This window comes from Microcaecilia unicolor, chromosome 8, assembly GCF_901765095.1.
Source record: "Microcaecilia unicolor chromosome 8, aMicUni1.1, whole genome shotgun sequence".
NCBI classification, from domain to species: domain Eukaryota; kingdom Metazoa; phylum Chordata; class Amphibia; order Gymnophiona; family Siphonopidae; genus Microcaecilia; species Microcaecilia unicolor.
In genome coordinates, this window is record NC_044038.1 from 59,001,351 (window position 1) to 59,013,612 (window position 12,262).

General features: G+C 40.3%; 1 protein-coding gene across 3 annotated transcripts in view; it reads right to left on the bottom strand.

The window, feature by feature from the left end:
- The window catches only part of CAPN15 (calpain 15), a 248,044-nt gene that overhangs the window by 35,137 nt on the left and 200,645 nt on the right, over positions 1 to 12,262 (bottom strand). For all 3 annotated transcript variants that reach the window (XM_030211465.1, XM_030211463.1, XM_030211464.1), the window contains 2 exons: positions 7,599 to 7,782; positions 1,700 to 1,923 (listed from right to left, as the gene is read on the bottom strand). In XM_030211465.1, coding sequence (XP_030067325.1) covers positions 1,700 to 1,923; positions 7,599 to 7,782 — 408 coding nt within the window. The remainder of the gene's footprint in view (positions 1 to 1,699; positions 1,924 to 7,598; positions 7,783 to 12,262) is intronic.

Sequence of the window (12,262 nt, forward strand, 5' to 3'; positions counted from 1 at the left end):
TGATGTGCTATCTCTCACTGTTACCAATAACCTACCCTTCAATTATGGGCTGCTCATGTCTTTGTCAGTGGGCAAACTTACAAAATCAGCAAGGGATCAAATACTTATTTCCACCACTGTACATGTAACATTAACCTAGGGCCAGCCCTACCATCCAGCAGCTGTTTTTTGCACATGGCCCCAAGTTTCTACCCTCCTTCTCAGCAACTATTGACTTTGCAAATGAAGCCCCACAATGAATTTCTGTACACGGCTCTGCATCCTTCTGCATTCCCCACAGGCTGCCCCTGCCTTACCTACATCTTGGGCAGACAATTTTGTAAAACCCTGTTTCCATGGGAAAGCACTGTGACTCGCAGAAAATTGCAGCTCTTTCAGCAATCAATGCTGTATTATGACAAGCATGTACTCCTGCCCCTCATTTTCTGTTCTGTATACGTCTAGATTAATAAAGCTTAAATCATGTAGGTCAACGGGCCCTGGTTCACTTCATCTCTAATCCATATCATCTCTGGATTCTTCAAAGCTCACCATCGACTGTTAGCAGTTATTATCCAATGAATAATGAATATCAGAGTCAAACTTTTCTGCTTCTTCCTAACTATACTCAGTCTTAATAGTTGCTTAGCTCTTAACAGATGATTAGCTCCCCTCACCTTACTGAAACTTCCTCCCTCATCATCTAACCCATCTCTGCACAGCATACACCCTTTCTTCATTTTAAGCATCCTTCTTATACTATCTTTCTACCCTCTTTAGTTATTAGCCACTGGCATCTCACCTTGCCTCTTTGCAGATAGATGGCTCTCCCACCGCAATGTATCCAGACTCCTCACAGCTAGTAAACCTCCCTAGGCTGATTTAGCTAGCCTTGAAGTAGCTGCTTAGCTCCCTCTTCTCTTGCCTCACCCTATCTAGTTTCCCTAAAGAGCAAAGATACTTACCTGTAACCAGGGGCTTAGCCAGACCTCGCGGTGGGAGGGGGCCAGAGTCCGAGGTGGGGGTACATTTTAGTCTGCTGCCCTGCCGCCGCCATGCGGGGGGCAGCAAGTACCTTGGTTGGCGGAGGTCCCCAACCCCTGCCAGCTGAAGCCTTCTCCAGTACTGGTCTCCGGCGCCACCACATTGCCTGCCCTGCTCTCTCTTCTTCCTCAGGTCATGCATGCTCAATTTCACTAAAAGGAGCATGCAGGACGTGAGGGGGAAGAGACAGCAGGGCAGGCAACGCGGTGGTGCTGGAGACCTGAACTGGAAAAGGCTTCAGCTGGCGGGGGTTGGGGACCCCTGCCAGCAAAGTCAGGAGGAAATTTGGGGGGCCCAGGCCCCTGTGGCCCCACATAGCTACGCCACTGCCTGTAACAGGTACTCTCTGAAGACAGTGAAACACCAGTTACACGTGCAGATGGTGTCATCACTGAACAGAACCATCAGACTCTTCTAGAGCTTTACAAGATCTTAAGCAGGCAGAGCAGTTCCCATACTCCTGCAGCATGTCTCAGTTGCTGTACCAACCTAAGCAGCAAAAGTGGTGAATTACTTGTATTCAGAGACCTGGTTAAACCCCTTTGTTCACCTTATTTTACCTAGCCTTCCCTATTGTTTGTCTAGCCTCTCCCCACATCTTGGCCTGCTTAAGTCCCCACCACCATATCTTTCCCAATCTCCTTACTGCTAGTTAGCCCCTCCCCCCTCATCTTACCCAGCCTCCTTAGAGCTCAGCATTTTGGCCCAGATGAGGTCAGTGTCAATGGGCTCCTCACGGGGGTTAGTGGAGCTGACCTGCAGCATCAGGCTCTCGCAGGGGGCACCAGTTAGCGTAGCCAGGCCTTCAATAGCACGCCCTGCCTGGAGGGCAAAGTACGAGCCATGGAGCTTAGCCAGAGCCTTTTCTATCAGGGCTACCCACAGCTGCTTCCTCTGGGCCTGTGAACAAAAATGGCAGAACCATTACATAGAAAACAGAAACAGAAGCCCCAGGATAAAACACTGAAACAGAGAAACATTATTGGGTTTGTCCAGCTGAAATGTCAAAAGAGGTGTTTCGAGGCACGGTAAGATCTCAATAAATTCTCTATAATCATTTGTACTGGTCCAGTCTTCACACACTTACACATTTTTCATATTCTGCTGCTTAAAAATATGATCCAAAATACATTAAAACAGGAGCTTGTTTCACTAATCTACATTCCAAACTCTACTCTTTCAACGTGAAAGAACAATTACACAAATATTGAAAAAGTAATTAAAAATAAGAAACCAAAGTAAGTCTTGATTGCTTCATACTCTGAACTCAATACTTGGTGGAAATTATTTTTGCACCAGTAACAGCTATGAATCAGTGAGTACCAGCTTTGCAGGGTGAGAGGGTTCAGTTTTTGCCCAATCTTCTTGTCAAGATAACTCAAGCTGGCTGGGGATTGTCAATGGACTGCAGTCTTCAAGTCAGGTTTGGACTTTGATTCAAATTTTTTATGCCACCTTTTAAAATGTTAATGTGACTCACAGGATAAAATCTTAACATTAACATACACTTTAAAACATGAAAACCCACTAACTCACACCACACTGTTGAAAAATTCCAGAAGAGCCATCCCAACTTGCTTCTTACCCCACTAGCCCTAATTATTCCATTAGCATTTGTTATAACTTTTTACCACAAAAATATAAAATAGCCACATCTTTAAACAGTGTCTAAAGCCCCTTCTGCACATCTCATATTTAGGCAGTTTATTATGTAAGCCAGGGACCCCATTGCATGAATTATTTTACAGATCACATTTAGTGCTTTAAACTTAATCTTCTTCTCTTCAGCCCACATCCAATCTGCAATCTAGCTGCCCCATTCTGGATAACCTGTAATCTTCCCACTACCTGTTTATGTAAATTCAAATAAAGAATATTACAATAATCAAGACAAGAAATTATAGAGGCATGAACAGCAGCTGCAAAATTATCTTTTGAAAACTAGAGCCCAATTGTCCTTAATTGCCTCAAATGAAAATGGCAGATTCTCACCACTGACAAAATTTGGGCTTCCCACTCCCAAGCTCAACACTTGGTCTTTCAACGCCAGTAAACGACCCTCCATTTTTATCTGAGGGTCAAGGTGAGTCATAGATAGTTTCCGAAGTCATAAAAACTTGACTGGATTTAGCTGCACATGATTTACACACATCCATTTTGCAATCTCATCTATACATTTTTGCAAATTCAAAATACTCTCCTGACAATTAGCCTTCAAAAGGCCAAAAAGCTGAATAAGAGAATAAAGGATGTTAGCGTGATTTTATAACGTAACATAATTAGGAAAGGAAAGTAAGCACTTAGTTTGGGGCCACTTTATAAAGAGAACAGAGGCACTTATGTGCCGTTATAAACCAGCCTCACAAAACCTAAAGAAATCGTTGCTAAAACGGTGTGATTGGATTTAACATCTGAAAGTACAGATGACAATGCCTTTAAATCCAGGATTGCAAATGAACCCCATATTTTCTCCACATCTGTACCCTTTAAAAAAACTGAGAACAATCCAAAATTATTTTGACCTTGACAAATTTAGACTGTTAGTTCAGGCCTTAACCTTATCAAGATTAGATTACTGTAATATCATATATAATGGCTGCTCAAAGATGCTTGGAAAACGCTTGCAACTCATTCAGAATACGGCACGTCTAACATTTATAATCTTGTTAAATTGCATTGGTTACCAGTTGAGGCCAGAGCTAGGTTTAAGTTACTTATAGTTGAGTTTAAGATCATATATGGTGTTGCACCATCATATTTATACGGTCTTGTACAGCTTCTGCATGCTGACTCAAATAGCACTATGAAAACTTGTGATCATATGCTATTGAATTTTCCAGCATTCATTTAAATAAGGTTTAAGAAGTTCTTTAATTCTTCACTTAATTGTCTAATTGCTTCGTTATGGAATTCTTTACTGTTAGAAATATATAGCTTAGAAATTATCAGGCATTTTGCAATGTTCTTGAAACAATTCTGTTTCATGAATACTTGGACTGTAATTCTTGAAGTATATCGTCATTTCTTTTTTATTTGTGATCTGCAATGAACTATGCAATGGTATTTGCGGACAATAAATCCCATATAACGTAACATCTCTTATTAAAACACAATTCTGAATATTTTGACTGTCCTTATTACAAAGAGAAAACAAGGGAAAAAAACAAAAGCTCCTGTATCCAAGCCAAAAACTTCCCCCCAAACTTAAGTTCTCATTTTCTTCTTGCAAAGCCACTCCATTGTTGCTTTTGGTTGGGTGCTCAAGATCACTGTCCTGCTGAAAGATGAATCTTCTCCCCAGTGTCCAGTTTATGGCGGATGGGAACAAGTTTTCCTCCAGATCTGCCTGTATTTTTGCCTCATTCATCCTTCCCCTCAGTCTTCACAAGCCTCCCTGTCCTCACTACTGCAAAGTATCTCCACAAATTAATAGTCCTACCACCATCATGTTTTACTAAAGGGCTGGTGTTAGCAGGGTAATGTGTAATGTCTGCTTTATGCCACACATACTGCTTAGCACTGAGACTACAAAGTTCCATTTCACATGTACTGTCTGCTAAATATTTCTTGGCAAACACTCTACGGCACACTATCGAGTTTTCCTTCAGCAATGGCTTTCTTCTTGCCTCCCTCAAAGGTCAATGTTGTGGAGTAATCTTGACATTGTTAAACAATCAACATTTCCCCCAGTCTCAGCCAGAGGCTGCTGTAGTTAAAAGTAATCTTATTAAGATGTATTTACCACATTTTTGAAGGAATTCATCCAAAAGCAGTGTACAGTAAGTACAACTGGAGACAGGTAACATACTGCACCTGAATGTAACTCACCATGAGCTACAACTGAAAAAGGAATGAGCCGAATAGAAATAAATATGTTACTGAGTTGTGATTGCTTCCCAGACTTTCACAAAACCCACATTTGGTGTCACGACCTGGGTGGACTTGCCATAGTTGCATCATTATTCTGTACATCCAGTGGGGGGGGGGGGGGGGGTGTCAAACAATACTATTTGGCTGCTATCATGGGGTCATGCCCACAAAAAGACTGACAAGCACTGCATTAAAGCACAGTAAAACATTAACATATCTAGAGACATTCTACCTATAATGACAAAACAATATATATTAAAACATCTTAAAGAGCAAAGGAGACAAATGGAGGTAGAACATACAGTCAGAGTAACGAGAGTGTTGAGACAGACGAAACAAGAAGCTGCACAGTATTCTTCCTCAATAGTTTGCTTGACCCACATCTACTGAGATAGGAGGGACAGGCGGACTGAGCAAGTGTGTTGGTGGTTTCAAACTGTTTCCACTTTATAATGATGAACATGACAATGTCTTATGGAAATTATGATTGTGATATTTTAATTTTACTAATTGAAATTATTTTGTATGTTTTTATAGAAGCCGCCTAGTTATTAGGCGGGTTAGAAATTTTAAAATAAATAAATATTGTATAATTATACTACAGCAAGATGCCCACCGGAAGGGTGGAAGGCCAGATTTTAGGACTCAGGCTGTAAAAATACCAGCTAGGTTTAAAAATCTATGACTGGCTGAGCAAGGACTTGCATTTCCTGTAAGTTAATATGTGTCCCCGCTTGGGATCCATCCACTGGAATAGTGGTGGGTCAATTTACATACCTTAAACAGCCTAAACTGGAAAAAAGTACTAAGTAGGCCAAACAGCAAGCAAGTGATTTAATATTTGAGAATCTGCAAAAAGCAGGTCTGAACAATGAGTCCTGATACAAACTTGGTACAAATTTTAAATCCAATATAGCACCTGTAATGAAAAATCAGATGAATAAAATGGAGCTTATTAGTTTTGGTATACAATGATACAGAGGTAATACAGAGTTCATGAGATGGTATGAAAGGTATTGAGATGGTATGAAAAGTATTGCAGCCGGAAGATGTGAAACTGTTATCTCAACGCTTCCCAAAACATGTTGATAATTAGCAGTAGCTGAGAACGGAAGGAGGTGGGCACATCCGACAGCAGACAGCATGGGAAAGTATGCTCTCAGAAATGCGAAATATTAGCTAGGTATCTCACCATTCACTTCTATGGAGAGGATAGAGTATAAAAGAGGAGAGATTTTGCCTTAGTTGAGAGAGTCTTCTCCAAAGCTTCTGTCAGACGGCGAAGCTCTGTCCGGTTGTACCCAGAATCTGTCTGCTGAATGTACCTGATTAAAGCCTGATGTACAAATAAAATCCTTATTCGAAATGATGATTTGTGGGCTTAACTTAATGATGAAAGGCTGTAAGTATAAATGCTTCTGCTGTATCAGGCTATCACTCGCTGCATTATATAACTTGTAACCTAAATCCAGTTTGTCATAAGGCTGGTATCTGTTCCTTGCCAGTGCTGAGAGGCGGACTAATGCGGGTCTCTTAGATCTAACGTCTCTTTCAGTGGCAACTCCTCTTAGAACTTCACAACCCCCTGATTGCCCCAGTTCTAGGGCTATTCAGAGATGGAGTCAGATTAAGGTCATTTAAGCCTTCTTGGGGGGGGCTCGGGACCCCTTAATTCACGACATTTTCTCATGGTCTTCCTACAATCTGCACCTTTGAATAACTTTAGCCTGGGATTCTTTCAGTAGCTCCATGTTCAGCATGTTTAGACATTGTTTCAAAATCACTTTACAAAACAGAAACAGTTTGATTCTTCATCCAGGCATATTTAAACAAATTCAATTTCTGGGACACAGACAAACCATATTTGACTTATCATGAATCTTGGTATAACAAATTTTGGAACCAGAACTATTTTGACTTTGCTATGAAAAAGGGTATGAACACTTACATAATCAAGACTTCTAGATTTCTTAACTACTTCTGAAATATATCCATAACTGTTTTTTCAGACTGAAAGTGTACAATGCTGTATAAACTCCTAGTTTAATGCATTTTTTTATTGTTGTTGTTGTTTTAGAGAGCAGAATATGGAAAATGTAGGAGGATGTGAAGACTTTTACACACCACTGTATCTTCCTTAATGGCTCTCTAAGCTGTGAGAAAAAAGGCCCTAAAAAAACGGCCATGCGGCAGGATTACTCTTACCGCATGGCCATGAAGGGAGGAGTACTTACCATCCACCCATTGAGATGGTAGTAAGTGCTCCCATGGTATCCCGGCGGTAACTGGGCAGTGCGCAGTGATGCCTGATTACTGCCAGATTAGTGCCACACTATCAAATACAAAAAAATTTCCGGCACGCTCAAAGCAGAACTAACACCGGCAGCCATGTTGAGCCAGTGGTAGTTCCAGGTTAGCGTGCGGTAAGCCCGCATTGGGCTTACCAACGCTTTGCAAAAGGGCCCCAACATGCTCTCCTTCCCTTCCTTTAAGGACAGAGATACTGCACACTATGAGCTGCACTCTGAATGGATCAAGTAGGGAAGAGCATGGATCAGCAAAGGGTAGAAAAATTCATAAGCAAAAAACAATTTCATGTATTTATAAATTTCAGCATATCCCACCCTTCAAGGGGGTATTTCCCCTCCTCAATCCAGTAAACACATGAATGATTTTCACTGTGAAGAAAGCGAGAGTGCACTGACCTGAGAGAAGAGGAGATACCCACACTCATCACAGGGTAACATGTCATCCACTAGGACAGTGGTCCATGTGCCATCCTTACACAACCGCACTTGGTATGCTCCCTCAGAGCACATGGTTCGTGTGATCATAACCCTCTCCACCAGCTCCGGACGTTCTGCCAGCACAGCTAAAGCGCTCAAAAACCTGAAGGAAGAGATACAGGAATAAGGAATTTGGAAAACAGAAGCAACACTCAAATGCTTAGAAACTCAAGACAGGAAACATTCTAGATTAGTGTAAAGTGCTTCATATACCGCTTTTTAAATAATTATCAAAAACAGTTTACAAAATATTATTTAAAAAAAAACCAGCATCACAACCATAGAAGAAATGAAAGCAAATTACACACTGAAACAATCAAGAAGCTTATAAAAGAGCAAAATCAAACACTTAATCCTGTATCAATCTGCGCTAGTCACCAAAAGACAGTCAACTGTCGAACACTTGAAAGAAAAACCAAGCTCTGTTTTAAAATGGCTGTAGTTAGGTTCCAAGCTTTAGGCCCAAGAATAATGCACTGCAAAGGATGGGTGCCACATAGTAGAAAGAGTGCCAAGTGACTCCAGAAAGATAAACAGTAGGTGATGGTACAACTAAAAGTCACTGATTGGTCGAATGGAAAGCAAGACAATATGTAAAGAACCAGCATTTTAGCAAGATAACCTAGGCTATTTAGATGTACTGTTCAAACAAGAAGCAGAATCTTAAATTTCATATGGTGTAAGATGAGAAAAAAAGGTGTGCCATGATCATATCTATGGGCATCATACAATTTTTAAACAGACATATATTGAACCCACTGAAACAGGAAAGTTCGGTCTTACTCAAACCATTACCATAAGGCATTCCTATAATCAATATGACTGATGACAAAAACATGATGTAAAACATATAGGTCTTCTGCTTCCAAGAAAGATCTTAAATCCCACACCTTTCATAGGGAAAAAAAAAAAGATTTTTGAACCAGCACTGAAATATGGTCTCTAAAACTGAGAATCAACTAGGATTCCAAGCAAATAAATTCGATGCTTCTTGGAAAGTACACATCTCCACAACAACAGATTAACTGGGGAAAAATTGCTTATTTTTCTCTCAGGTTTTATATACTGTTTTAGTGAAAACGTTCACTCAAAATACAAGTTTACATATAACAGAACACAGAATAAGGAGTTAGAGATGAAAAGCCATTACAGCAACAAATCTGAAAAAGATGTCCTCCATCATCCCCCCTAAAATTTTCCAAGGAATCGTATATATCTCATAAACAAAGGAACCATTTCCCAATTCAACAGTCATTGATTAAAATAAATAAAATATTTTTAACCTCTTATTTTAAAAAAATCACCCAATTCCTATTCTCAATTTAGAACAGAATATTCAAATTTCATTCAACAGCCATCAATTAGAGGGAATATGAAATGTTTAAAACTTTTTGCAAGGCAAAATGGATTAGTTTCCATTCTCAGTTCTAAAGGTGATATGCTCCAGTACTTGGGTTCCTACAACACTAAAAGCTTGCTTTCAATCTCCAGGCTGCTTTCTTAAATGTTTCTAAAGCTGGAATGTAAAGAAGATTTCCATGTGACAATCTTAATGATCACACTGGTTCATAAAATTTTACTTTATATTTTAAATAAGCAGGCCTCTGAGTATATAATACTTTACGAGGTCAATACAAGTATTTTAAACAAACCATTACTCAGGAACTGGAAACCAACGTAGTTTACATAAGAAAGGATGGGCACTCTCTCATCTTTTTCCTCCCAAGAATAACCTAGAACTGTTTTCTGGATTATTTTAAGTTTCTCTTTATATTTTGCCAACAGGCCCACACATAAAGCATCACAATAAAGTACTTAACAATAAAGACTTATTACAATAAGTAACACTTTTTCTTCCTACAAAACCATACAGCCTCACATTTTGAGGGTCAAATTTATGGAATGGAAGCTACATTCATATTGCTTCTAAACATTTAAAAATATTCAGGTCTAGAGACAAAGGATCAAAAAATACACTAACTGGACATCATCAGCATAAAGGTATATCATTCACAAAGACAATCAAACTTGCTAGTGGAGCTAGAAAAATATGACGAAAGTCGGTGGGACATACCATAAGAAAGAACCATTGACAACGAGCACTGATTGCACTTTATACAGGAAGAATGATTGGACAAGAACGACGTGAGCCATTTTAAGGGAAATGCCACTATCCCCAACACTTGAGAAAAGAGGAGTTGGTAATTGACCAGATCAAAGAGTGATGACAGATCCAAAAGAAAGAATACAGACCCTCTGCCTTTATCCAGAGAATTTCCTCATACAATTACTAAAGTTTTTGTACTATAGGCTGCTGTTAACCCAAATTGTCCAGCATCAATTTTATTGAAAAAAAAAACACCCATCTGCAAAATAAGAGTATGAATAGGCTTTCTAAGCTCCATCATCTAGTAAGTTTGAATGTATATTTACTTAACATTCACTATTATCCCCAAAGCCAGAAGGATGCTTGGGTGCATAAGGAGAGGGATGAGCAGCAGGAAAAAAAAGGTGATAATGCCCTTGTATAAGTCTCTGGTGAGGCCCCATTTAGAGCACTGCATACAATTCTGGAGACTGCACCTACGGAAAGATATAAACAGGATGCATTCAGTCCAGAGGGCGGCTACCAAATTAGTAAGCGGTCTCGGTCATAAAACATATAGTGATAGGCTCATAAACCTTAACCTGTGTACGCTGGAAGAGAAGAGATATGATACAAAGGTTTAAATAATTCAGTGGTGTTAATGTACAGGAGGTGAGCCTTTTTCAAATGAAGGCAAACTCTGGAATAAGAGGGCATAAGATGAAGTTGAGGAAACAGACTTAGGAGGAATCTAAGAAAACATGACTGAGAAACAGTAACGGGTGGTGGATGCGTAGAATGGACTCCCAGTGGAGGTCGTGGAGACGAGGACTGTGTTGGAATTTAAGAAAGCTTAGGACAGGCACATGGGATCCCTTAAGAAGAGGAGGAGTTAGTGGGTACTGAGGAAGGGCCAACTGAATGGGCCATTTGGCCCTTATCTGCAGTCATGTTTCTATATTTCTATTATACTGATTTTCTCACATTTTAAAATAAAAATACTTGCCTATAAATTTGCCAGTCAATATTCAGCTAGCAGTAGTTAGTTTTTTAAAGCACTGACCAATGCAGGTAGAATTAGTCCCTAATATTTAATGCCAGACCATACCTGGATATTCAGTGCTGGTGCCCAGATATCACACGACTGGGACCGGAATAAGGAAATGTGTCAGGTGTCTGTGTGTCAGGTCCCCAAGCCCAACCCCCTGAACAAATATAGGCCCCTCCATAAACCCCCTTATGTGACTCCCCCTCCCAATCACAGGCCCTCCTGGGTCTACCTTATTATGCATGGTGATCTTGGGCGGGGGGGGGGGGGGGGGGGGGTCATCAGGGCAGGAGCAGTCCCCAGTTGTTCCTGCCTATGCTAGCTCCAATCTCAAAATGGCAGCTATGACCTCTAGTGGAAGTCTCATGGTACTGTGCTTTTTGGTGCAATCCTATGCCCCCACTTAGCTATACAGGCTCTAAATACTGCTGCCATTCCTCTCCTTCCCCACAACACCCCTCTCCTGTCTGGTTACCAGATGGCCGGTTAATGCCGATATTCAGCACCACTGGACATAGGTGGATGGCCATTTAAGTGCAATTTAAGCAGGCAGGAGCCTCTCTTAAAAATAGGTTTAGGTTTAAATATTGACCCTTTGGTTGACAGTAACAACACTCCTTTCCTATTTACATTTTTTCTGTTTCCTGGCAAATATAGGTTTCAGGTTTATTTGTTATACCATTGAAGGGAAATACCTTTCCAATAGTTTACAATATATAAAACATAGAAGAGAAAAAGAGAAGAGGTAATATAGAGATTCAAATAAGAAAATATAGTTGCAGAAAATAAAGGATCCAGATTCACTGGTAATCCTCAGTATCTCAGCTTGCAGTTGCTATGATGGAACTAAATGCCCAACACTTCCTGAAATAAATGTGTTTAGAGGCCATTTTTAAAACGAGAAAACGAGGTATCAAGTTGAAGGTACAGGAGAAGAATTATTTCATTGTGAGCAGCCTATCACACTGAATAGCAAATGCAAAGTGATGCATGTGGGAAACAGGAACCCCAACTATAGCTATGTGATGCAAGGTTCCACGTTAGGAATCACCTCTCAGGAAAAGGATTTAGGTGTCTTCGTTGGTGACACATTGAAACCCTCTGCTCAATGTACAACGGTGGCTAAGAAAGCAAATAGAACGTTAGGAATTATTAGGAAAGGAATGGAAAGGAGAATATTATAATGCTTTTGGATTGCTCCATGGTGCGACTGCACCTTGAATACTGTGTGCAATTCTGGTCTCCACATCTCAAAAAAGATATAGCGGAATTAAAAAGGTACAAAGAAGGGCTATGAAAACGATAAAGGGGATGGGACAATTTCCCTATGAGGAAAGGCTACAGAGGTTAGGGCTCTTCAGCTTGGAGAAGAGATGGCTGAGGGGAGATATGATAGAGGTCTATAAAATACTGAGTGAAGTGGAATGGGTAGAGTTGAATCTTTACTCT